The 27620-nt window shown below is 35.1% G+C and overlaps 1 protein-coding gene across 22 annotated transcripts in view; it reads right to left on the bottom strand.

The window, feature by feature from the left end:
• The window catches only part of LOC125692836 (hornerin-like), a 76621-nt gene that overhangs the window by 18133 nt on the left and 30868 nt on the right, over nt 1-27620 (bottom strand). For 6 of the 22 annotated variants that reach the window (XM_048943845.1, XM_048943850.1, XM_048943856.1 and 3 more), the window contains exons 5-49: nt 27409-27517; nt 26752-26778; nt 26371-26409; nt 25565-25609; nt 24167-24208; nt 22821-22862; nt 21877-21912; nt 21168-21203; nt 20075-20113; nt 19355-19372; nt 18785-18820; nt 18266-18307; nt 17424-17465; nt 17098-17127; nt 16763-16798; nt 15547-15582; nt 13224-13265; nt 12897-12926; nt 12592-12627; nt 12031-12072; nt 10790-10822; nt 9606-9629; nt 9320-9358; nt 9164-9202; nt 8728-8763; nt 8416-8451; nt 8261-8296; nt 8104-8139; nt 7897-7932; nt 7733-7768; nt 7583-7618; nt 7424-7462; nt 7044-7088; nt 6512-6541; nt 5215-5250; nt 4550-4591; nt 4313-4354; nt 3511-3552; nt 2965-3006; nt 1586-1627; nt 1444-1482; nt 1020-1061; nt 881-919; nt 490-531; nt 355-393 (exon numbers count right to left, since the gene is read on the bottom strand). In XM_048943845.1, coding sequence (XP_048799802.1) covers nt 355-393; nt 490-531; nt 881-919; nt 1020-1061; nt 1444-1482; nt 1586-1627; nt 2965-3006; nt 3511-3552; nt 4313-4354; nt 4550-4591; nt 5215-5250; nt 6512-6541; nt 7044-7088; nt 7424-7462; nt 7583-7618; nt 7733-7768; nt 7897-7932; nt 8104-8139; nt 8261-8296; nt 8416-8451; nt 8728-8763; nt 9164-9202; nt 9320-9358; nt 9606-9629; nt 10790-10822; nt 12031-12072; nt 12592-12627; nt 12897-12926; nt 13224-13265; nt 15547-15582; nt 16763-16798; nt 17098-17127; nt 17424-17465; nt 18266-18307; nt 18785-18820; nt 19355-19372; nt 20075-20113; nt 21168-21203; nt 21877-21912; nt 22821-22862; nt 24167-24208; nt 25565-25609; nt 26371-26409; nt 26752-26778; nt 27409-27517 — 1753 coding nt within the window. The remainder of the gene's footprint in view (nt 1-354; nt 394-489; nt 532-880; nt 920-1019; nt 1062-1443; nt 1483-1585; nt 1628-2964; nt 3007-3510; nt 3553-4312; nt 4355-4549; nt 4592-5214; nt 5251-6511; nt 6542-7043; nt 7089-7423; nt 7463-7582; nt 7619-7732; nt 7769-7896; nt 7933-8103; nt 8140-8260; nt 8297-8415; nt 8452-8727; nt 8764-9163; nt 9203-9319; nt 9359-9605; nt 9630-10789; nt 10823-12030; nt 12073-12591; nt 12628-12896; nt 12927-13223; nt 13266-15546; nt 15583-16762; nt 16799-17097; nt 17128-17423; nt 17466-18265; nt 18308-18784; nt 18821-19354; nt 19373-20074; nt 20114-21167; nt 21204-21876; nt 21913-22820; nt 22863-24166; nt 24209-25564; nt 25610-26370; nt 26410-26751; nt 26779-27408; nt 27518-27620) is intronic. The other 16 variants (XM_048943853.1, XM_048943857.1, XM_048943847.1 and 13 more) reach the window with 15 other exon arrangements.

Genomic DNA, 27620 nt, shown 5'->3' with positions numbered 1-27620 from the left:
TGAATGCACCTGATTTTCATTTTATACTCTTTCTCCTAGTTTTGAATTAATCTTTAGTATCTAAATGAAAATTAAGACCAATATTATTAAAATAGAAGAAATCTTCTGGCAGCAATTTTTGCAACCTAATAAAATATGATTTCTGCAAGAAACTGCACATACTGTTCTGTATTGCATACTATTCTGTCAAACTTCACACTGCTAGGTGCTTTAGGGTTGATGCAACTTAGCCTCTCTAAAAGACAACTGTCTGGTCTGTGAATACAATATTCTGCAGCTCCCATGGTACTGGTAGTCTAGAAATCAAGATAATGGGGATCTGGGTTATCCTAACAAGGGTAGATGAACAACTACCTGTCCATAGGATCCTCCATGGTAGAAGGAAGATCCCCCCTGTGCAGAAGAGGACAGAATGCGTTACTAGTTTATGTTTGTCTACTCCTTCCGGAAAGGTCTGAGATGGATAGGGTGCTTAATCTGAATGTTTACCTGGTTACCAGAATATGCACTGTGTGAAGAACTTGGGAATCTCTGAAAAGAAAGTATGGACCACCTATTTTCTTGCAAATAGGATGCTACAAATAAATGTACCTGATCTTCAATTTAGGATAAAATTGTTAAAGAACAAGAAACTTTATAGCAATAATATTCTCAGCAAAATGAGACAACTCTTAGGAATTTCTAAACACAATTTAGTTTTGTTTCTGTTGTTGTTGTTGTTTTTGTTTTCCCTGGCAGACTTCATGTTGCAGTTTACATTATGGTTGATTAATTTGTTGGGAATTCAGTAGGGTGTTTCCTGACAGTCTCTACACATGGGGAGCATAGGAATGAAGATACTGAGTCTGTGTTGACTTCACAAATGAGGAAGAAATCTTACCTGTCCGTAAGATCCACCAGGAGAGTAGGAAGACCCTCCCTGTACAGAAAACATTAAGTTATTGTTTTGTAGTTTAAATGTCTGATCAGTAAAGATGCTTAGACTTCTCCCATGCTGATACAGCAACCAGAATGTTTACCTGGTTTCCAGAATAAGAGCTGTGGGAATAACCTGGGCCTCCCTGAAAGGAAAACAACAGACCAGCTATTTTCTTGCAGGCAAGATGAATGCACCTGATTTTCATTTTATACCCTTTCTCCTAGTTTTGAATTAATCTTTAGTATCTAAATGAAAATTAAGACCAATATTATTAAAATAGAAGAAATCTTCTGGCAGCAATTTTTGCAACCTAATAAAATATGATTTCTGCAAGAAACTGCACATACTGTTCTGTACTGCATACTATTCTGTCAAACTTCACACTGCTAGGTGCTTTAGGGTTGATGCAACTTAGCCTGTCCGGTCTGTGAATACAATATTCTGCAGCTCCCATGGTACTGGTAGACTAGAAATCAGAATAATGGGGATCTGGGTTATCCTAACAAGGTTAGATGAACAACTACCTGTCCATAGGATCCTCCATGGTAGAAGGAAGATCCCCCCTGTGCAGAAGAGGACAGAATGGGTACTGGTTAATATTTGCTACTGCTTTTGGAAAGGTTTGATATGAAGCTTCTGAATTGGATGCTTAATCTGAATGTTTACCTGGTTACCAGAATATGTGCTGTACGAAGACCCAGGGGCTCCCTGAAGGGAAAATAACAAAAACAAAAAAAAAGACAAGTTATTTTTATTGCAAACAGACATTCAAGTAAATGAGTCTAATTCTTGGTTTCTCTTCTTCCAAAATATTTTCTCTCCAAAGGAACATTTCTGCAATTATTAAAAGAGAAGGCTGATAATTTTCATTAGTAATGAAGAAACCTGTTCCTGGGTCTTTTCAGGTTAAATGACCTGTAAAAAGTAATACCTTTTCATCTAAGTCTTTCTACCTGTAGAATAGTATGTTATGCCTGGTAGACTTTACACTGTTATAGATCATGGCCCTGACCATATCTTTGGTATTTGCTAATATATTTAGCTTCCGAAGTGTAAACAGAATATTGATCAGATTTTTCAGCTCACCACTTAAATGACAAACACTATTTACCAGTACATTGTATCTATTATTATTTATACATTTGCTTCATGTGCTGAACAGACAAGAAAATTATGGTTGGGCTGCTTCCTCAGAGAATTTGTAGACTGAGTTCTTGTCTTTAGAAAAACTACGGAGAAAAAGTGGGATAACTGCAGCATGACAAGTTTTCTAGTCCACATAAGAAAAACCATTATTTCCCTTGGAGAGAGGGAAAAAAAAAAAAAAAGTATTTACATTTAAACCTTAATAAATTTCTTTTTAAAAAATTCATTAAAATGTGCCTATTCTTTACCTCTTATTACTTGTTTTATACTGCTCCACTTGTATTTGGAGAACAAGAGCTGAAAGTACACTTCACTGACAAAGAACTTTCACCTGCACTATGAAACCAGTTCAGCCATAATATCCATTTAATTCCTAGGTTAAATTCCTAGTCTTTTCCTGACGCAAAGGCACTGCCTGAGAGACAAGTGCCACTGAATGTGAAGTTGCAGTGATTCTCTTTATGAGAAAGAATTGCTTCAAATATTGATTTAAGAGATGAACATTTGAAATATTTATCAATTTTTGACATTTTTTCCACAATATTTTATTAGGTAAGTGAGAAGTACAAGGAATCTAATCTGAATGCGATTAATTCTTGTGGTTACTATGGGACATACTGACATGGTTTTTTGACAGTAATGTAAAATTAGCACGTAGCAGCCAACAGACAGCATTTGTATTACAAAGTACAGATAAAAAAAGTTAGTGGCCAAATGGTAATTACATACTTAAAGTAAAAGCCACTTTTATAACAAAAGTTACATTTCATTGTATATAATTCTATCTATACTTAGGAAATCATCAATAATTGTTTTTACCTGTGTCCATAATTACAAGGTGATTAATTTAAAATATTCTATTATATAGATGTAAGTATAAATTAAGGAAAAAGAATCACCTGTCTAACACCACTGCTTCCATCAGGACAAATGCAACCACCCTATAAATAAAAACAATGAAACTGTTGCTGATGTATGCAAATTTGAAATGATGCCTTACTTCATATGCCAAACTATATTTAGAGGAAGAACGATCAGAGGACTGCAAATTAACTGTGACTTTCCTACAACTGAAAAGAATAAGAGGGCTGCATAGTTTTAGATATTTAATGCTAGCTTTAGAAGTTAAACTGACATGACATCTCTCAGTGCTATCTCAATTTTAGATGCTTCATCAAGAGAGAGCAATCTGGGAAGTCAAGAGTACCAACATTCATTTACTGATAAGCCATGTGTGAAATTTAAAGTGTTAAAAAGCAATTTCATGGAGCCATTTCAAATAAATGTAATCTGAACAGGGTCATTTAATTTACAATTTAATCTGTAACATAACCAAAGTTCCATTGCAAAATTAGCGCACTTAAGCTTTGACTCCTGAGTTTAATTAGTTAAATTACCAGGAAGATATCTGGACAACACCAGATAACAATAGAGAAATATCTAACCTGACCACTTGATCCACCACCAGTTGCAATGAACGATCCACCCTGTGAAGAAAACAATCATTTTTATAGAAGCATTTCATCAGATCTAAAGTATGTCTAGGAGAAGAATTCAATGACTTAAAAATACTGCAGTGAGATGTAAGGCCACAACCTTTGTATGACTTCCCCACACTAAACAAAATTATCCATTCAGAACTTTGGAACATTACAAAAATGTAAATTTTCACATTTATATTAATGTTTCTCAATTAAATTTCACAAATAAATTATTTAGTGACTGGGTAAAATACATACCAAATGGATGCCAGGGAAACTAATGAAAAAGAAGTACTACTCATTGGAACTCATGGATCAACTTAAATTCTTTGAAACAAAGGACTATGCTAATGTTATATCTATTTAGTGCTGGGCACAGTGGGAATACAGACCTCTAAGAAACTGATAGATAGCACTACAAAACACGAAGACTTTCGCAACAGAAGTCACAACATGTATCTTGTTACCAAATTCCAGATGAAACATGAATATATATCTGACCATTATCCTTCACTAGTTTTTGTTTCTAAAAATCAGATTTTGAAACTTTTTATTTTGCATAAGGATTAATTATTTATTAAGTGTAGGAACACAGAAGGTGTTCTATTCTGGGCCCTTTATCATTATTCATTTCTGTAAAATTCTAACAGCATGGAAAAAAATTGCCAAATACAGATAAATTAGTGGAAATCAATTTTCAGAAATTGAAATATAATTTATGAGGAAGATTCCTGCAATAAGATGACGCAGTAGACACTGTTATTACCTGGTAGTTAGTGTGGCTGTTGTTTGAAGTAGAGGATTCATTCTGTAAAGTAATGAGAAATTACTCATTTTTCAGTGAGGGTAATAAAGTAAAATACACAGTTCTACTGGAAAAGAACTACCTAACTCTAAACAGAATAGTCTGTTAGAAAAGCTGAATTTTTATGCGTCTTTTGTATGTACATTAAAGTAGCTGTAACACCAGTAGTATTTCATAAAAAGTAATGAGTATGGTTACCTGGACATCATAGTCTCTTCTGCTTAAAACATGTGACGTATCCTGTAAGAAGAGAGACATTTGATATTAAGAGCCTAGCCATAAGCCTTTTTTTTTTCCTGTACTCATTATTTATAATTACTCCAGATCAGTAATGCACATATTGAGTAGAAATGCCTTATTATAAAAGATAATTTGCTCAATTTTTGTAGACTACTGCAATACGACTGGAAGGTATATAATACTGTATCTGTATGTCCTTCATATAACAGAAAGCACAACAAATTTCCAAGCACTATGTTTTTACTTCATTATTATATCTTCAGCTATGTCTTGACTGCCCTCTATTTGCAAAACTCATTAATTTCAACTAATCATAGCTCGGAGGAATTCTGTATGTGCTTCTTGAAGGACAGAAATTTGAGTTGCCCTGTATCTCATAACAAGTTTCCATGTCAGGTATTTTTTTCATATTATATATATGATAGGCATGTATACACACGCACCTTAAAATAAGACACCCAAAAAGAGCAAATGGACAAGCTCTTTTATTTTAGTTTATCTTTAAACACAAGAACATTAATTAGGTCAAACACAATTTGGGAAAAAAATAGGGATAATTATGACAAATTAGGCATAATTTGGATAATAATCCTGCAAAGCAGTGGAAGAAAAGGGTTACTTACTCTGACAACAACTTTCCTCTTCACACAGCTAGAACTCTGCAATGAAATCAGAAGCTATTTATTGTTTTATAGATGGAGATATCCCCACAAAGTACTTTCTGTAAGATTCTATCTAAAAATGTCAAAAACAACATATTTAGGGAAAGGAAAATGTCTTCCTTGAAAACGACATTTTGGTTGGCCTCATTTTCAATAGATGATACAGTGGTAAATATTTGTATCAGATAGTTTTATTTTCAAATAACTTTAACATTCGTAGATTAGCTTTGGAGCAAGAGAGGAAAACATCATTTATCTTCCAAAATCATTGTAATGTAAAAATAGGAATGCAAAGCTCATCTGTGTATTTCTTCCTCTGCAACCAGTTTCAATTCAGACCTAGCTGCACCATAATGCATGCCTAATAAACAGTGAGATAGAAAAGTCTGTTTTTAGTGTGGCATCATGTCCCTCCTCCACTAAATTCAGTATATTTGAAGAATCACAGAATTGTAGGGGTTGGAAGTGATTTTGAAGATAAACTACTTCATTGCCCCTGCTAAAGCAGGTTCCATTCAACATGTTCACAGGAAAGCAAAGAGCAATTCCAGTTTTGAGTATATTTGCCTGAACAGCAACAAAATCAGAAATTACTAATGTAATAGAAAGGAAAAATAGGGAAAAGACTGAAGCGGTTGAGCACATGGCTGACAACTGAAGAGAAGGAAAGTAGATGATGACAGAAGATTTCTTTAGATGGCAGTTTTAAAAAAGGAAAAAATGAGTTTCTATGAACGGAAGGCATGAAATAATTGCTTGGTCAATCTATCCACTTAAGTCACTGTTCCTGCTTGCAGGACAGAAGGAGCAGTCAAGACAAGGAGTATCCCAGAAGACTATCAGAAGACTATCCCAGAAGACATATATGCAAGTTTAAATTAAAACTAGTGGCAAAAGATTGAGACAGCGACATGTCTCGCATATACAGATAGCTAATTCCAAAATAACTATCCAGTCAAAGTGCTGAATGGGCTATATCCTGAAGGGCCTAATAAAAACTCTAGTGTACATTCTTACAAGTATTGTGCAGTTTTAGAAGATTGTGCAGCAGCCTGGAGAACTAACAGAAGGAATTGAGTACAGAGAAATATAACATCAAACAATCTCACTCCTTGATTGTTTTTATAATACCCTTCATAAAGTTAATTAATCATTCACTACAAGTAGAGACACATAGATCCAAAGTAGAAGTGATCAGTTACTAACACTGTCCTCAATCACAAGAATAACAACACCATAGGTGAAGAAAAACCCTTACCCGACTATTAGCACTATATGTAGTGTCATTCTGGAAAAGAGAAAGATCAATTATTTAAATACAGCAAGCTCACAGAAACTCAATTCTTTCTAATGTTGTGTACAGACTTAAAATAATTTAGCACTAAACTTAAATTGGTAATAATAGAAAGTGAAAATCATGTTGTCTCTTCATCTCTTTTCCATCTTTCAAGATATGCATTCAAAACTTGTCTATGGAATTTTTAATTATTTTTATAGTTGTTTAATTAGTGTAAAGTGTATCCTTACATTTTGGGAAAAAAAACATCTGTGCAAAGCAATGGAAATCGTTTTATTCATTTCATTAAGGTAAATGCATTTAAAAGTACAAAATGCATCAGTAAGCACAGGTTTTCAGTAAGAAAATATGCAGCTGCTAAAGCAGCTATCCATGCGAAGACTAAATATTCCCTCCAGTAAATCTGTTCACAAGACTGCATCTCATAGCGCAATATTTTCTCATCTATATGAATAGAGTTGTGAGGAAAATATATTAGAGAAAGCATACTCACATCATCACAGGCATTGGGATTATCATCTGAGAAATCCTGGGAATCCTACATTGACATCAGATATCCAGTTATTTCCTCAGTAAAATGGATAGTTAAAAAGGTATTTGATCTTGCACTCAGCAAGACAGAATCAAGGCTCATGAAAACAAAAAACTGCTTGCTGAGTTAAAGTTTCTAATAAGAAAAATGGTCAAGTACATGGTTGTAATAGTTGCTGACAGAGAACATTCCACTCTTCAGAAGAAGAAAAATGAGAAAGAAATAAGAAGAGCATAGAAATTATTACACTTTATTAGATCTAAGAGAAGATGACACAATAAAGTAGGATCTACAAAAATCTGCACGAAATAATACATAAGAAGAAAGAAAGAAGTAGTTACCTGACTATCATAATAGCTGTCGGAGGAGGATGATCCACCCTTTAAAACATATGAAACAAAAAACATCAGAGAAAACTAGGTTACAGAAAACCCAATTTTGAGCAGAAGCTCAAGTTTGTAAGGACTGATGTATAAAAAGAGAAATAAAGCGCTACTTACTTGGCCACCACCATAGTTTTGTGAGTATGATCCACCCTTTAAAATTAACCAATAAAAATCAGAGAAAATAATGATACAGAAAATCTAATTTTTAGCAGCGGCTAAAGCTTGTAGGATGTGATTTATAAGTATGGAAGTAAAGTAACTTACCTGACTGCCACCATAGTTTTGAGAAGATGATCCACCCTTTAAAGCAAACCAACCGACAAACATGAGAGAAAGTTACATTACAGAGAAAAATACAAAACAATTTTAAGCAGAAGCTAAAGCTTGTAGGAAGTAGTGTGTAATTGGTGAAATAAAGCACTACTTACTCGGCCACCACCGTAGTTCTGTGAGTATGATCCACCCTTTAAAAACAAAAGCAAAAAAAAACCCAATAAAATAAAAACAACAGGAAAAAAAAAAAGGAAACAACCAACCAGCATCAGAGATCATTAGGATACAGGAAACATAATTTTGAGCATAGGCTGAAGCTTGTAGAATGTGATGTGTAAGTAAGGAAATAAAGCATAACTTACTTGGCCACCACCATAGTTTTGTGAATATGATCCACCCTTTAAAATAAACCAACGAACAAACATCAGAGAAAGTTACAATAATTTAAAAAAAAATTTAAGCAGAGGCTAAAGCTGGTAGGATGCAATATATAAGTATAGAAATATAATGTTCACTTACTTGGCCACCACCATAGTTTTGTGAGTATGATTCACCCTTTAAAATAAAGCAACAACCAAGTTCAGAGAAAACAAACATACAGAAACCTCAATTTGAGCAGAGGCCAAAGCTTGTAGGATGCAATATATAAATAGAAAAACGAAGCATTCACTCACTTTGCCACTACCATAGTTTTGTGAGTATGATCCACCCTTTAAAACAAACAAACCAACTAAAATCAGAGAACATTGCGATACAGAAAACCCATTTTTGAGCAGAGGCTAAAGCTTGTAGGAAGTGACATGTAATTGGTGAAATAAAGTGTTATTTACTTGGCCACCACCACAGTTTTGTGAGGAAGACCCACCCTTTAAAATAAACCAATCAATCAACACCAGAGAATATTAGGATACAGAAAACTTGCTTTTGAGAAGAAGCTTAAGCTCATAGGAAATAATTTGTAATTGGTGAAATAAAACACTACTTACTTGGCCGCCACCATAGTTTTGTGAATACGATCCACCCTTTAAAACAAACCAACCAATCAAAATCAGAGAATACTGGGATACAGAAAACCTGATTTCATGAAGAGGCTAAAACTTGTAGGACGTAATTTGTAATTGGTAAAATAAAGCACTACTTGGCCACTACCATAGCTTTGTGATCCTCCCTTTAAAATAACAAATGCAAAACCAATGTCAGAAGAAATTGTGATTTCATTTGGGGATTGTAAAGCTATAATAAACAATTGCTGGAGATTATTTTAAACAGTTACAACATTCTAGATGACAGTAACTGCAATTCCAGCATTTTAATCAAGCATGGTACAGAACAGCCATTTAAGAATGCAGAACAAATCTGGCGAAAATTTCTTATCAGATATGATAACAACTTTTGACATAAGGAAAATCAATTTCTTCCTACCTGGTTGCCACCATAATTTTGAGAGGATGATGATCCACCCTGCCAATAACAACAAAATTTGAGTATTACAACATAACAGATACAATATTGATCAGAGCTTATGGGATCTGTGTGAAATAAAGCCTCATTGAGAAGAAATAATAACCTAGTACTTACTTGGCTACCATCATAGCTTTGTGAGGAGTATGATCCACCCTATGAAAACAATGCAGCAACAGATATTACACTTGTAGAGCTGAACCATGTAACAATGCAGAGTTAGCTTTATGAGGTTATAGAGTCCTTTCTATGTAAGTTTCAGTGTTGATATAAAGCACTGGGGATTAATTAAAGGAGATGGGGAGGTTATGCAATAATCCACACCCTCATAAATAACAAAATTATACTATGGATTAGAACTTATTAGACAGTTTTGATCAGTGGATAATAGGAAGCAGCCTACCTGGCTACCACTCTGAGATCCATCCTGTAAATTAAACAAAAAATTATGCATAATTTTTACACTTATTGTTTGACTACAGATTTAATGAAACTTATAATATTTTTTCTTTCAGAGGAAGAAAAAGCATAGGCAAATATGCAATGAAGGTATGATTTCTAACTTAGTAAGCGTGGATTGTTAAGACTGCAAAAGTAAGTACACCATGAGACACATGGCAAGGTAGCACAAACGTGTTCTTAGTTAATTCCTACTAGTGGTATGTTTCATTCAGAACAGTTTCTAGAGAACGCAATATTTTCTTCTCCTGTAGAAAACCTTATTTACATGTATGGAATAAAAAATTCCTCTAACAGCATTAGTACATAGGAAGCTTCAAGATATAGGGGCTTTGAGGAAAAGGATTTAAATAAAACACTCTGTATGTTTCAACACAACCCCTTTAAAAAGGGATATAACTTCTCAAAGTGAAGTAAGAAATGAAAGTAGAATATTTGCCATTTGGTAAAATGGGGCTGAGACTTCATCGAGAAAAAGCAAGAGGAAGCAAACCAAAGAAGTTCTATATTTCAATGTCTAGCAATTTTTAGAAGGCACAAAATTTAAGTAATTACTTTAGTTTTAGAAATAAATAACTTCTCTTTATAAAAAAGTTTGAAAAATTCTTATTAAAAATTTATAACAAAAATAAAAAAGGAATTAAAAAAATATTGTTTTTTTTTACAGATTTTTAGCATTCACATAAATGACTTCTCGAAAATGAAAGAAATCTTACAGGATAGTGATTTTGGGTGTTCCAGCAGTAAAAAATCATAACAAATACACACTATCTACCAATATCTCACTGCACAAAATCAGTGAAGAGTTGAAGTACTCTCACAAAATTCAAATGGCACTCCTAAAATGTGTTCTCAGAACTATGAGCTTCACCCTTCATTTACATAATGTCTCGAGCAGCTCTGAAGTTGATTCAGACATAATGTTAGGGGAAAAAGAAAAAAGAAGGGGATAGGAAAATGGACACGAAGTTCCTGTGGTGCTCCCGCGTATAGGAAGTCAGCTCTAATCCCACAGTAAGTAAAGATTGCATGGATTTGCACTCCATGAATCTGAGGTCAGTACCAGCTGAGTCAGCAGCAAAACTAATTTTGGATATGATTTAAAATTAGAGGAAGAAGTCTATTTACCTGGTGGCAGGGATTGCTATCATACGAAGTACCCTGTCAAAAAAAAAAAAAAAAAAGTAGCTTTCTTGTTAAAGTTCCTAACAAAACAAAAAGTTAACGGAGTTTAATGAGTTTAATTTTATTTAACCCACTCAGTCAGTGGCTCTATCCTCTTTCTATTCCATATCCACCTACTTATAAGCATCAAAACACAGATAATGAAAGCAGGATTATTTGGTTGCAATGTGGAAAAATGAGGTAGTTTTTTGACTGATGCTTCTGTTAACTTATCTAAGTTCTTCTTGATTGGCAAATATTAACATCAAAGATTACATTGGGTAATCCGTTTAGGAGCCAACAGTCAATGCTGTGTGACCCCCTACCTCAGAATCTTTCTAGATTCACTCATTATAGACCTTAGGTAAAGCTACTGCCTTTCATTTCCCTGTTTTGGGTGTGTTTTGGCTGCATGCATCCTTCTCGGAATTGCAAGGTGTGAAGCAGTACAATGTGTTCTACTCTGGTTGCTGCCCTCCCGTTATTAAAAGCACAGCTTTTCTGCTAAGTCATCTGTGATTCAGCTTTAGTGGAAGCAACACTTTCTTCAGCGTTTCTTCACATTTCTTCAATTTCATTGCTGTTACTGTATCCTTGCCCATTGATACATATCACCACTACTCTTGTATTGCTTCTTATGCTTTCATCCATGCATTTCCATTCATATTTTAGTCGTACTAATCTTAATACTTTCGCTAGAGGTTTCGGTACTTATCTCTATTAGTCTCACTGCTTTCCTCAATGTATTCATCTGGACTTCAATTTACTGTCAAGGCTGCATCCATGCCCTGTTCTTCACCTAGGATCTTATCACTGGTAACAGACTTTACACTGCTGTAAGAATACGAGTTGAAATGAAACCAGGATATCAACTACTGACCTAACAAGTCACCTTCTTTACCTATTTCATCCTACATACAGAAACATCCAAAACCCACTCTAAAACAGTTACATCTGTCTGCTCAGTAGGCAAATGTTCTTCTACTTGTTCATCTTGCATGTACTTGTATATAGGAGAAGCCACTTCTTTTTGGTTACAATGATCAACAAATCTCTTGTAGACCTCTAATATTTTAAGATATTTTCATGTACCAGCAAAAGCAAAAGACTCCTACTAACAGACATTACATAGTTTCTTGAAAAATGTTACTAATATATAGAAAGCAGAGTCTAGTTTTGAAACACCTTGGAGAAAGGGCACTTACTTGTCCACAACCTCCACTGCCACCTGAAGAAGACCCACTCTGCTGGGGAGAAAAAAAAACACAAAACACCTCAGTAATTCAAATATGATTTTTCCTCATTTTAAATAAAGAAATAAATTTTAAAAGTAATTCAGCTGTCTGTCTGCTTAAAAGAATGAAGACTAGCTATGAACTGCTGTGAATTTCCTTGTAAAATCTTGTGAAGGTAAGGTGACTACAGGTACTCCTTTCTATGTGAGAAAGACCTTAGTCTTTCTGTAGTTACTGTTGAGCCTGTTGTTCCCAGACCCATATTAAAAAAAAAAATCTCACTTTTAATGACAACTTAGTCTGTTACTTCAAGAAACAAACCTCATGAAAATCTCAATGTACATATGAGGACAACACATGTATGCATTACATTTCAGTGCAATGTAACTATTATATGAAAATGAACTTTACACTCAAGAAGAAAATTTCCTTTAAATTACATATTCTGAATGACAGCTAAATGCTTTTGCAGAGCCATGGCACTTCACTTCACAAATGCTGTATCCTGGCCAGTAATTAATTGCTACTTACCTGTCCATAGGAGGTGCCACCTTGTGGCTGATAGACCTGTAAGAAAAGCAAGAACCCATTAATAAACTAAGCTGTACTCTTCAAACCACACAGAAAAGCTGTGTACTTTTTACTATGTGGTATCTTGGGATGACCAAAAAACTGGGAATATCTTGCAACAGCGACGAGGAATAAAACCAAAACTAAATAAACAAAAGGTAAACATTACACACACACACACACAAACCTCAAGCCAACAATGAATGTTCTTTTGAAAGGCAGATCCCTATAGAAAAGTTCAATATATTTCAGAAAAAAAGCCTCACCTGGCCATAGGACTGGCTGCCTCGGGAACCCTTTAAGAAAGAGCAGAAAATGACCACCTCGTCCAAGAACGTCATTGTTTTATAAGGCTTTTATAAAGTGCTTAATGATTACGCAAATACAGCTGGACAAAGGTTTCCCAACAAGGCTCCTCCTGAGCCAAAGGAGACAGAGTAGTACGCTATCAACCCTGCTATGTATCATCCTACTATGGCAAAAGCCATAACTCAAACTGGGACTGCCAAAGGAAACACTGAAGAATCTGTCAGTGCCACTGATCACAAGAGAGATCAGCGAAGAACTTTAGAGAACACATGCAGTTTGCTTACCTGTCCATACGAACTGCTGCTGATAGTGTAGGTTGGCCCACCCTAGCACAAGGAAACCATTTGGTTAGTATCCTTTCATAAGAGACCATTTCTGCTTTAGCAAAAGCAAATAGCTACATCCTAAACCAGTGCAGGGCAGAATGAAGAGCCATGACTTCCTCCTGGACATCACAATCATAGAATCATAGAATCATTAGAGTTGGAAGTGACCTCTGAAGGCCATCTAGTCCTACTCTCCTGCAACAAACAAGGACACCACAGCTAGACCAGGTTTCTCAGAGCCTCATCCAGCCATGCCTTGAAAGTTTCCAGGGACAGGACATCAACCACAACACTAGGTAACCTGTTCCAGTCCTTCATCATGCTTCTTGTAAAAGATTTTTTCCCTTATATTTAACCTACATCTACCCTCCCTGAGCTTGAAGGCATTTCCTCTTGTTCTATCACCACAGACCCTGCTAAAGAGCCTATCCACTATTTTTCTGTAGCTCCCCTTTAGATACTGAAAGGCTGCTACCAAGTCATCTGGCAGCTTTCTCTTCTCCAGGCTGAAGAGCCCCAGCTCTCTCAGCTTGTTCTCATAGGAGAGTTGTTCCATTCCATGGATCACTTTTGTGGTCTTTTTCTAGATGCGCTCCAACAGATCTAAATCTCTCCTGTACTGAGGACTCCACATCTGGATGCAGTACTCCAGGTGAGGCCACACCAATCCAGAGTAGAGGGGCAGGATCACCTCCCCTGACCTGCTGATCATACATCTTTTGATGCAGTCCTGGATGGCTTTCTGGGCTACCAGGGCACATTGCTGGCTCATGTCAGCTTTCCATACACCATTACCCCCAGGTCTTTTTTAGCAGGGCTGCTCTCAATCCTTTTATCCACAGTATATACTGGTAATGGGGGTTGTCTTGAGCCAGGTGCTTGTATTCAGATTTGTTGAACCTCAGAAGGTTCACCTGGGCCCACTGTTCAAGTCAGCCTAGGTCGCTCTGAATGGCAACCCATCCCTCTGGTGTGTTGACTGCACCCCACAACTTGGTATCATCAGCAAACTTGTGGTGTGTGCACTCAACCCCATTGTCGATGATGCTGATGGAGATATTAAACAGTTTTGGCCCCAGCAGCAACCCCTGGGGGATACCACACATCATCAGTCTCCATCCAGACATGGAGCCATCAACCAACTCTCTCTGGACTCATTCCTTCAGTTAGTCCTTCGGACATCAAATAGTCCATCCATCAAGTCCATATCTTTCCAATTTGGAGAGAAAGATGTTGTAGGGTACTGTGTCAAAGGCCTTATTGAAATTGAGACAAATGACAACAGTGGCTCTTCCCCTGTCCTTTAAAGCAGTGACACCATCATAAAAGGCCACTCAGATTGATCAAACAGGATTTGTCCTTGGTGAAGCCATGCTGGTTCTCCTGTATCACCTCCCTACCTTCCATGTGCCTTAGCATAGCTTCCAGGAGGATCTGTTCCATGATTTTCCCCAGCACAGAGGTGAGACTGACAGGTCAGTAGTACCCAGGGTCATATTTTTTACCCTTTTTAGAAATGGGTATGCTGCTTCCATTTTTCCAGTCACTAGGGACTTCACTCATTTCCCATGATTTTTTAAAAGTCATAAAGAGTGGCTTGGCAACCACATCAGCCAATTCCCCTAGGACTCTGGAATGCATCTCACTGGGACCCATAGCCCTGTGGATGTTCAGATTCCTCAGGTGGTCATGAACCTGATCTTCACTTACAGTGGGAGGGAACGTTACTTCCCCAATCTCCTCCAACCACACCAAATGTTTGAGGGCCATGCGACAAGCAGTTATCGAGGAAAATGGAGGCAAAAAAGTTGTTAAGTACATCAGCCTTTTCCTTGTCTGCTGTTACCAGCCTGTCTGTGCCACTCACTGGGGGGAATACAACTTCCTGGACTTTCCTTTTCTAATTGAGGCACCTGTAGAAGTCTTCCTTGTTCTTTTTGGCATCCCTAGCGAAGCTCAGTTCAAGCTGGGTCTTGGCTTTCCTGACCCTACCCCTAAACAGCCTAGCAGCTTCCTTACACTCTTTCCACAATATCTGTCCTTGTTTCCACTGCCTGTGAATTTTTTTCTTACTGTTCAGCTTGACCAGCACAATGATGCTGAATGAGATGATTTCAGATGCCAGAATTCCATACAAATAAATAGCATGTAGATAATTTATAAACGTAAGAACACACTATCAGAGAAAAAGTTGAAATTCTGAGTGATTGGTAATGCTTTTGCAGTGCCATAGAACTCAATTGTCTTAGATGCTGTATACTGGCTGATTGTCTATGCTTACCTGGCCATAGGAAGTACCTCCTTGCGGCTGGAAGACCTGTAATTAAAGAAATCAATTCAAAATTATTTTATTTGTGAGGTAGATGCATCTTTCACTTTTATCTCTTCTATGAAAAAGGAAAAGAATAAGACAGAATTTACTGTTTCTGAACTAGAATTATTTTGATGTATGTTATTCGGGATTAATTTCCCAGCATACTTTACGTATATAACAACAATCACGGATTAGTTTTACATCTCAGATGAGGTGCTAGGCTTGTGGAATCTTTTCAGGACGTTTAAAGGGTGCAACACTTTCTGGATGCTTCTTTTGCCTGTTGATTCTCAGAAGCTTTTCTTAGATGGCCAATGGTAGCCGCAATGCTGACACGTTCGGATTTTTGATGGGGCTGTGTTGTATAATTCCCTTCCTTTTTGGGAAATGAAGGTGGCATATTTGGAATTACCAAAAATTCCATTAAAAATATAGATTAATATAAAAAAAAACAAAATGATGTAATAAAAGTAGCAGGTCAAAGAAATTAGTCAAGGCTGCTAATATCCTATAAAAAACTTTTAGTAACAAAGACACCAAATAATTATTAGCTGCTCACGTAATCTACCTTCAATACAGTGTCATAAAAGAGGAAATGTTTCATATACGAGCACAGCTGTTCCACAGCTGTCTGGGAGAGTTACGAAGACAAGAACTGACAAAAAAGATTTGAATCACCTTCTATATTTCTTCTACTTTGACATAAATTGTAGGAAAATTTATATCTACCTTACAATGCTTTAATTCACATATTAACAATAAAAGGACATATCTTAGAGCTGAAGACTATAAGATCAAGTCTGCCTGCAGTGGAGAACCTCAACCAATATTTTTTTTAACTCCTTAAACACTTTGTTATGTGATTGAAGCGGACAATGAAGAACTGACTATAAGTTTGTTTTACCATATCAATCAACTGGAAGAGAAACAGCACTGAGGAAAATATTTCTACCATAAATTTTCAAATTTCATGTCCTTTTTAACAAAGGAGACAGGAACACATGCTTTTGCAGATATCTACTGAAAAAAATACAACTATCATTTTCGCAATAAAAGTTTTGAAATGGATTTGGAGATTTGTTTTAGAACTCAAACAGAGAAGAAACATCATTTGAAGTGATGTTAAGTTCTGCAGTGCCTGAGACACTGCTTTCTCAAATGCTATATACTGACTAATTCTTACCTGGCCATAAGAACTGCCAGGTTGAAGCCGAGAGATCTGTAACAAAAGCAACAATCCATTTGTAAGTAAAGCCGTAGATTTAGCAAAGCTATGGCAAAAAAAAATAAAAACATTGCCCAATAGATTTCCTCCATTCTATATTCTGTTTTCCTATATGGTAATCCTATGAGATGACCAAAAACCAGGAACTACCCTGAAATACCAAGAAGGAAAAAACAAGCAAGTTTGCAAACAAACAAAAGAAAAAAAACGCTCAGACCAACAAACAACAAATGTTCTTTTGAAAGGCAGATCCCTATAGAAAAGTTCAATGTATTTCAGAAAAAAAGCCTCACCTGGCCATAGGACTGGCTGCCTCGGGAACCCTTTAAGAAAGAGCAGAAAATGACCACCTCGTCCAAGAACGTCATTGTTTTATAAGGCTTTTATAAAGTGCTTAATGATTACGCAAATACAGCTGGACAAAGGTTTTCCAACAAAGCTCCTCCTGAGCCAAAGGAGACAGAGTAGTATGCTATCAACCCTACGACGTATCATCCTACTATGGCAAAAGCCATAACTCAAACTGGGACTGCCAAAGGAAACACTGAAGAATCTGTCAGTGCCACTGATCACAGAGAGATCAGTGAAGAACTTTAGAGAACACATGCAGTTTGCTTACCTGTCCGTACGAACTGCTGCTGATAGTGTAGGTTGGCCCACCCTAGCACAAGGAAACCATTTGGTTAGTATCCTTTCATAAGAGACCATTCTGCTTTAGCAAAATTGGGGAGCCTGGCCCACACTAAGATAGCCTTATGGTTGTGCTATCTGTGATGTCTGTGGCACTGAGCTCCAGAAGTCAGAGCTATCCTTGGTCAAACTTCTCACTACTTGCAATGGTATAGATAATCCTGACAATTTTTTCCCTCCCTGTCCTCCCTCACCACCACTGCCCAAGAAATTGGAATACTTCAACCTTTTGTTGACACCAAGAATATTCTCATGCATTACTCCACAATCAAGTTTTTTTTATCATTGTGTTAATATTTTAACCCATTTATTCTTCCTACGAGTAGCTTGAAGTAAGGCTGAAATACCTTGTTGCACATAAGCATGGAGTTATGATTCACTATCATTCTTCACCCTTCACAACTTATGGAGATTTGTGGTCTAATATACATGGGGTCTGCATCTACCAGTATAGGATTCTTCTTGCAATGCTGAGCCTAGAAACACTTCTGACATGGTATTATGACTTTTCTACAGATTTTAAAGGACACATTGTGATGAACAGTCATTTCACTTCAACTAATGACATACAGAAATACATTTATGAATATTTTAACCAAAAGGGGCTAAATCAATAACTACAGCCAAAAAAAAAGAAAACCAAAACCCAAAGCAACTTAAGTACCTGCAACCTGTGAAATACATTTATATATATGTGTAGGAAGATATCATTATTCTGAGCCTATTTTAGTGAAATCTAGAGGCATATTTCTACTTTTCAATCTCACTTACCTGAACATAAGTAGCACCGCTGCTTTGCTGCCTTTGTCCACTCTATACAGGACAAAAAATAATGTTATTCATTTTAAAGAGGAATTGCTTATGTACCATGACTAAGACACTATTTTTAAACCTACAGGACAGTTTGAGTGAGTTTATGTCTTTCCTTGCTTTATTTATGCCATCTCAATGTGCCACAGTGATAAATACTTTGGCATACAAAGATACTTCACGATGACAATTATTTATATAATACATTATGTCACTTTGTGGTAGTTCTGGGAAATTATAATACAGAGGTTTTCATGTTTTGTACTTACAGAACACAGTTGCAATGACTGTTAATTAACAACCAAAAAGTACAATCACTTTTTTTTAAGTGCAGAAACACATCTACTTTATCACTGTAGTTTGTGTACCATTGATTTAAGATATTCATACTCATTTATCCCCAAATACATGAGTCATTGCGTAGTTTACTGAGGCAGAGCTTGAGATAAAGCACAAAGACCATGCAGAAAGAACATCTACCTGTACTATGATCCTAGTAGCAGAATTGCCCAAACTCTGTAAAACAGAACAGGAAAGAAAAGAAATTTGATTTGTTAAACAGAAAATTTCCAGTTCTACTACTTTGCTTGGGATAATAAAGGAAAGGGGAGCACATATAATGTATTAAGCATTGTATTCTGAAAACCCAGTACTAAACTAGTTTAAAAACTAGATAAACTAGTTTATCCTCAGCTCAGAAGGGGAAGGAGCCCCACACTACTGAAGTAATTTCCTATGCCTAAATCTCCTTCCAGAAGAACTCTTGAAAGAGCACAGGCTACAGGTTTTTGCAGTACCAGTTAGCACAGTTTTTCCAAATTGGGTGAGTGAAGCTGAGACATCATCACCAATCAAATACCTCACAATCACCTGTACATCAACACATACCTGAATTCAGTTTCTGTCTAAGTCAATTACTGTGATCAGTTTTGAGTTATGAGGGACAAACTTAAATGGGTAGTAGACACCATTTCAAAGTAACAGGTTTGACCCCACAAGGCATATGTCACCATTAGAGAAATCATTTAAAAAAAAGAAAAGTATGCTTACCTGGGGATAAGTATGACGCTGCAAATGAAAACAAAAATCTTTAAGTATTCTGCACAAAGGCTTGTCTAAGCAAGATTTTACAGCACAAAAAGGGCCCTGTCTTTTAGGTGCAATACACGACCAAACGTGGAAGAAAGATATAGGAAGGATAATTGATTAGCAATTGATTTTAATATTCATTCAGGTTGGAACAAGTTTGAGTAGGAAGAGGACAGATGAAAAAAACCACACATATGTATCAATTTTGACATACAAACTCACTTTAACCACATTAAAGAAAAACTTTCTTTTGGCTGATTATGAGCCAGTAAGTGAAATGGAAATTTACTACTTTAAAAATAAGAATAGAAGTGAATTTACAAAAAAAAAAAAAAAAAAAAAAATTGCAGTAGAAGCAGAAAATCAAAACTACTCAGAAACATGGATATTATATATATCAAGACACGTGGAATCTGAACTTAATCAAATATCTCTGGAAGTGGTAAAAGCAATCATAGAATCATGACTCAGGTCAAACACTCGGCCTGTCGTATCATGTAGATGCAGTTACTATCTCTCTATTGTCTTTCCCCAGAAGTAATTATGATCCTAGGATTAAACCCTGTGTGAGAAAGATTTGTCTCCATATGCATGAGAAATCTTTCTGACAAATTAAAACATGAAGCTACTTAAATGCTTTCTGAGTCAAAGCTTTGAGAGTGGTAGAGAGAAACTGCTTACCACAGGCGGAAATGGGTTGCTGTTGGGGATGACCACTATCTGCAGACAGAATGGAGAGAGCTGTTTGTTTACTCATCACAGGCTTTCTTTAAATACGTTAGAAAAACAAAAAATGCTGAATTCTCTAAATTTACAAGCATAGATAATAGCACTATGGATGATCACCTTTACAAAGTATTACTGTTTTTAACAAAAATTCTTAATGTACACTAGCAATGAAAGAAGAATGTATACACATGCGGAGCATACGGAGATTTGCTTCCATTCAGACAGTGACTCAGCTGTAAAGGCTGTAATGTACTACAACCACTGGCTTATACACACATATATGATGTTTTTTACTGTCCACCAAGAGGTGGAAGACCAATCCAGTTATATTCAGTGTTCCACTACAGGAGTAATATTGGTTTCATTTTTTTAATAACTTTGAATGCAATAGTAGTGCCTTCTGCTTAGGTATTCATGTTTTCCAATCAGAAGCTTTTCTTTTTTTAACTGAAAACAATATCATCCAGTGGTGTAGAAAGGAAGAGCTGATGTTATCACAAGAATTCTAACATAAAGGAGGCAGAATTTCTTGAAATGTAAATTATCAAAGAATATCAGTACAGTTTGAAAGGAAGAGGAAATGTAAATGCAACGAAATTAACTGTGAAGACAAATGGTCACAGTGTATGTTTATTGGTCGTAGCTCTGAGCTTTCTGGGGAATGGACTGAGAGGAATAGTCTATGTAAATATTAAGAGACAAATACATGAATTCTTATTGATTTCATTTTCTCAGACTTACCTTAAAAATCATTAGAAATCTGTACCCTTAAAAGGTCCATTTACATCACAATCAAAACCCTATTTTTTAAATTAAAAAATATCTACAAAAAATTGTGAAATTTTAACATTTTAGATACAGGTAAGTCAACTGTCAACAAAAGCACTGCTGCACAGAGAAGCAGCATATGGCAATGAAGAATCAAACTGATTCCACTCATACAAATCAAAAATTTCTAATAGTACCACAAAAATAAAGAAGTCGTGCCAAGTTACAACCATACGAATTCTTTCTCTTTTGAATTAAAAAGAAAAGGCACTCTTACCTTCTTACTGGAATCTGAACTACTTGCAGGAACAGACTGTAAAGAATACAGGAAGACATATTTTGCTTAGGTTTGTTTGACAAATTAAATACAGCACAATACTTGCACAAGAATGTTACAGATAATTACAGTATTTTCCTAGATTCCTAAACAAAATAACATTTTGAAGGAAAATAAGAACGTACAGGTAACTGACAAATGAACAACAGAAGTAAGACACTTGTTTTATTTCTTTTCTCAAACACTAAAATGATTTTTGGTAATAAAAATAACTGCTGGTAGAAAAAAATGAATCTCTTTTACTAAACTTCATCGAAAAAAAGCAAAATAAAATAAAATAAAATAAAACAGCCACTGAAAAAATAATCTACTGTTGAAACACAAGCTGGTATAAATAGGAAACACCATAAGAATACAAATGTTTCAAATGGAGCATAACATAACATAACATGCAAATTCTTCTATTTTATCAAACCACAAATACAATTGCATAGGTAAAGCCACAAAACAAAGGTAAATATCTTCTAACAGGTATGATATTGCAGTGTACTCTAAATGTATAAACCGTTTATTGAAGTCATTTCCAGATAGAATAGGTAACTATTTGAAGACCCTTTTTCCCTTCCATATATTTTATTATTATTCAGGGGAAGTTGACTGCAGCTGCTTAATATGCTGACAATGAAAGCATGTTGGAGAGCACAGTTACCTGGCCGTAGGTAAGACTGCCATATGAGGATGCACTCTGAAAACAAAACATAAATCAGTTCTGTATTTCCACAATCATTGGCTAACTATATCCTGAAGTCATTGCTTTTCTCCTTAGAGTATTTACACTTCAAGTGAACTTAATTTTAAATACTTAACAAATCAAAGGTAACACAAAATTATTCTGAAATTGCTTGACAATTACAGCAGTAAAGTTTTTCAAGCATTCTAATAGTCACAAAATTAATGTTACTATATCACAAATGAAATTTATTTATACTTGCATATTAAACAAAGATAATAATTTAATAAGTATAATAACAATTTAATATTCCAGAGTTAATATAACAAATCTTACACCTAAAGTTAAGCACATGATTGTGTGTTTTTCTTAGCTAAGGTTTCATTTCAAAACAGGCAGTATAAAATGTATCATATTTCTGACAGACTCTTTACATCCTTTCATTATTTTTAAAATAGAAAATAAGAGTTAAAAATACTTTTTTCCCTAAACTGAGAAGGAAAGAAATGACATTGATTATGTTCAAATCCCTACTAAATATAGAGTTGTTGGATTTAAACACAAAGATCATTTAAGAAAAATTACAGGACTTACTATGCAATATCTGATCAGATTTGCACTAATAGATGACACGCATTAAGAACTAAGAAGGAATTCTAAAATTTTGGTAGACTAACAAGATTTCATTGAGACAGTGAATGTGCAATACTTTTAATTCTTGCTACGAGTTTCAGAATAGTACCTGAGATCACCAACATTTTCTTTAATATGTTTAGGAACAATAATCTACCTCCATATAAGTAAATGTACTGCAATCCGCAATCAGGAGGTGAGTGAATAAGTACAAGCATAGTAATAAGTAATTAGTAAATAAATAAGCAAAAAAGTACAAGTAAAAATAAGTAAACTTATAAGCAGCTTACATCTTTACACGCATTCTGGCTATACGCATTGGCAGCACCTCCCTAGGGAGAAAACAGACCAAGCAGTTATTTCTCTGCCATATCTACCTTACCTTCAGACAATCTCAGTTTTAACTGATCCTTACATGGAATTTGTAAGGAACAGATGATAAGGAGAATACAGTTAATACTGTTAATGTGTGAACACCCACACATCATAGGTAAGAGCAAGGCACACTATCACTTTACATATTAGGGAACATACAGTGGAATTCAAGAAATATTTTAAAACTCCCACTATTGGGAAATTAATAGAAATAAATGGTAAGGATTTTAAAAAATGCTTGGAATTCAAACATTGACCATGTAATATATACCTACAGAGAGATGGGAAAATTAGGCATCTGAAACTAAATATAAGGAAGAGGAAACTCTTTCCTTATTCAGAGACAATGAAATATAAAAATAAGAAGGTCCAGCATATATAGTAATAGTTCCCATTATAAAGCAAGTCTCCTATTATTAATAAATGCAATAACTCTCACAAAACTTTATTCTGTTTTTCCTTTGTAAAACTCCAATACACTCCAAAACATATTTTGTTTTACAAGAACTAATGACATGAATGTTTCACACTTTTGGAAACTGTCCTTATTGGTGCTGAGCAGTCTCAACTACTGTACTGTGAGTGCTTAGCATTACAACTACAATGGCCATAATATGATAAACAAAATATAAAGCAAGAAAAATAAAGATCTTATTTTGTAAATGCTGAAAGGAAATCAAAATTTCCACTATTTGGCATAAAAATATTTTAGCCTGTATGACCACAGTCATCATCTCGATACAAATGCTTCTGAGAAGTGTTTGAGCTGCTCAGCAACATGTTACAGCACTCTGCCATCTCTGACTGATTTCTGAAAGAATTAATAAATTCACAAGTGCCCATGCCACACATGAGATTAAATGGCCTTAGTTATTGTAGATATCTGTATCATGAATTCCAAGAAGAGGAACAATTTAGAATGCGTAGACCAATTTCAACCAGTCTTGTCTACTGAAAACAGAGAACTTGTCTGATGAGCATTACTTCAGTTCTAAACAATAACCCCTCAGTGCAAAACGTAACCCTTCCAGTCCTTTTTTTCCCCTAAAAGCAATACATTTCTAGAAAGCTTTGTAACACCCCAGTTTCCCAACTACTTCATACCACTGAATAAACCATAACATTTTTCTTCTAGCTTTCTCCATTATTTTCCTCCTGAAACAGAAATTTCTAAAGAATACTTACATAAATAACATAATTTAAGTTTCTATAAATATAGTTACATCGGCTACAATAAAGTAAATATGAGATCAGTTCTTACTGGGACACATCCACTCTTGCTTATTGTGTAGACTGTTCCACTCTGAAGAAAAAAACAACAAACACCAAAGAGTAAATTATTCCTATGATTAAAAAAAAAAAAAAAAAGCAGGCAGAAAAGTTTGGTCAAAAAAAAAAAAAAAAAAAAGAAGAAAAAACAACAGAAAAACTCCTGATGTTTATGGCACAAAAAGCCAAGCAGCTGAAAATGTGCACAAACATCTTGTCCCGTGGGACAAGGAAATGCAGAAGTTACCTGTTCAATCACAACTGTCTGGAACACTTATTTTATTTTGAAACATTAGCCATCTTCTGGGTTTCATATAACACTGTCATTGGTCAGGCAGCCTTTCAAAGTTCATGGGTGTTATACTAAGTAACTCATATTTTAGAATAAAAATAATAACTTCAGGCAGTTATATGACAAGATGAAAAAAATAGCCTTTAGAAAAGAGAATGTATTATGAATGAAAGAAACACAATGCAGAAAAGTCTGAATTTAGCACATAAGTCAAAGTAATCTCTCCGAGTCTGGTAATTCCCCTTACAAGTAATGGAAATGGCCAAATTTACAGATAATTCACTAATAAATATAATTACTGGTAAGTAGTTAGAAATACATCCTTGGGAAGCTCAGTTCAAGAAATTTAGAGACACGTCAGAAAGCATTTGACAATACAAACAGGCATGTAATGTAAAAACACAATCACCCTGATCTGACTATACATTTATCTGACTGAAAAAAATTCAAGTGATCAGCAAGAATACAGATGTATTTATGTCAGAAGTTTTGAAAGGCTAACCAGGCAGTGAAATCCCTGAACATTCAACTGCAAATACAAACCTGTGAAACAAGTGATGTAGACATTATACTGGCATTTTAACACACACATGAACATCTCACAAAGTTTTGAGAAATTTTGCAAATTGTAGAGAAGACTGTGAAAGTACAATTGCTCCTTTTGATTACCAAAATATGAAATTAGAAAAATGCCCAACAAATCAATTAAAAACAAGTACATTTTCATTAAACCAGATGTCTCTAAAATATGGATGTTCAAAGTTTGCATTTCGATGAACATGCATATGCACAGGTAGGAATCCTATAGAAATATGGAAGAAATTTTTCCTTCTCCCATGGGTCAGGCTAATGCTCAGTAAATTTGGTTAATGCTTGAAATCAGAGGTGGTGAAACAGCTAATAGGTCAAAATGCTGTCAGCAAACTATTGAGTTCCACAGCGCAGCCTAGTCCAGATACTGCACATACATTTGACTGGAAGAACAACTTCGGCCTTCTCTTAACTAGCAGAGGCATTTTATCACCTCAGTAGTGTTTTCAAGCTTTATTTGTTCAAGGTTACTGAAGGAAAATGTACATTGGAAATTAGGATCCTTACCTGACCACTAGAATAGCTGCTTTGAGAGGAACCGGAAGGTTGAACCTGTAAAGAAATCAAAACGTTACTTTCATTCAAGGAAATTGATTTTCATATAAATCACTTTTAGGAAAGAAAGATCTACCTTGTGAAAAAGGAGAAAACACAAAGTAGTTTTACTGTGACTTTATTCTTTCAATACTATTATAATGATTTCAGAGATCTTTAAAACCAATCTATTCAATTGGTATAAATTAATATAATTCTACTGCTTGCTGTAGAACACTCCCACATCACCTCTTTTTTAACCTGTCCTCATACAGCATATCCATCATTGAGAAGCAGGTCTCAACTGGTAAGATCATTAGTGTCAAATTATGCAACATTCAAATGAAAACTTTTTAGTGATATGACTACATAATCATTAGACACTACGAAATGCAGAGCATGTTTTCTGTGAGGAGGGAAAGAAGTGAAAGAGGTTTTTTCACTGAGCTGAATGACAATTTTCAGGGGAAAAAATCAAATAGGTTGTATATATCTATATGATGATTTGAAGAGTATGATGAGCCATTTAGAGCCATTAAAATAAACAATAGTAAAAAGATGCATAAACAAAGAAGTAGTACAACTATCAAGATAGGGCAAAAATAAATTGAACTACCAAGGGATAAAGATGTGATGAGAAGCAGCTTTTGTCTAGGTTTTTATATATATACATATATATATGTATATACACACACATCCCTGCACACAATTGTGTTTTCTTTTTTTTTTTTTTTAAACAAGTAGCAGTAAATTGATATCTTTACAAAAATAATACCTACCACAACACATCCACCTTGCCTGGTGTACGTCCCTCCACGCTGTAAGAAATTACAGGTTCAAGTTACTGTTTGATGATTCTTTTACAAATACCAAGTGATTTCTAAAAAGAAACTAAACAGAATTCACATTTGTGGCCTGAGTCAGTTCTTGATTGCTTATAATACCTTACCTGTTGTAATTATCTCATTTGATATTTAACATTATCTCACTAAAATAGTTCCAAAATTAAGTACAAAAATGTAAAGTTCTCTCTAGGAAAATAATTTGGATACTATGATAAAACCTTTATGCTGCAACTATGAAATAACTGGACCAACAAGACAGGAATCCCAAAACTGAGGTAACGGAAATCTGTGAAATTGTAAATACTTTGTTCTTACCTTGCTGCATTCAATTTCTATCATTAGCTGGGAAAAAAAAAAAAAAGGAAAAAAGAGGAAACAGTTACAAGTTAAGGAAAAAAAAGATTATCTGAACTAACATTTGGTCAAGCAAAAGATGATAGGATAAGTGTTCAGGCAGAGTTAAACCATAAGATGACATAAATCAGGGCTGCTCCAGTCAAGACCAACATTACAGAGTTGAAAACATTTTGTTTACTTAAGCTGCTTATCTTGTTTAAGATGCACAATATAAACAATTCCTGGTCCATAATAAATAAATGAGCAAATAAATTTATAATAATATTTATTTATGGCTATAGTTCCAGGAACAGAGGCAGCAGGAGCGTATATAACAAAAGAAAAGCAGAAGAAAAGCAGAGTCCTTTTTATCACCACCTTTCCTTTTTCTCTGTGACGTGTATTATTTTGATAACTAGATTATTTGCTTCTTTGCTTCTATGGGAGATAGAACTATATCACTATAAATTTTTTGTCAATTTAGTAAGAAGATTAAGCAGTTAAAAGCATTGAAAACATCTAATGATTACGGCCATCTTAATGAACACCTGACATCAAATGTATACCTGGCATCAAGTCAGAGATATTTTAACTGATTGTAGAAATTTCTAGTATGTGAATGAACTCAAAACTTACCTTCCTTTTACTTTTTCCTGTCCCATTAACTGACTTAGAATGCGTGGATATGAGAGTTTTGCTTTCAATTCCAACCCAAAATTTCTCTAGATCTTGAACAACAGTTGCACTGCAAAGGAAATAAAGCTATTTACTTATCTTTTAACAAAAAATCTTCAGAATAAAATAGCAATAAATGCTTTTTTTTCCTCCCTCAGTCAAAATAATCTATA

This window comes from Lagopus muta, chromosome 5 (genome assembly GCF_023343835.1).
Source record: "Lagopus muta isolate bLagMut1 chromosome 5, bLagMut1 primary, whole genome shotgun sequence".
NCBI classification, from domain to species: domain Eukaryota; kingdom Metazoa; phylum Chordata; class Aves; order Galliformes; family Phasianidae; genus Lagopus; species Lagopus muta.
This window is presented reverse-complemented; position numbering and strand designations above follow the sequence as displayed.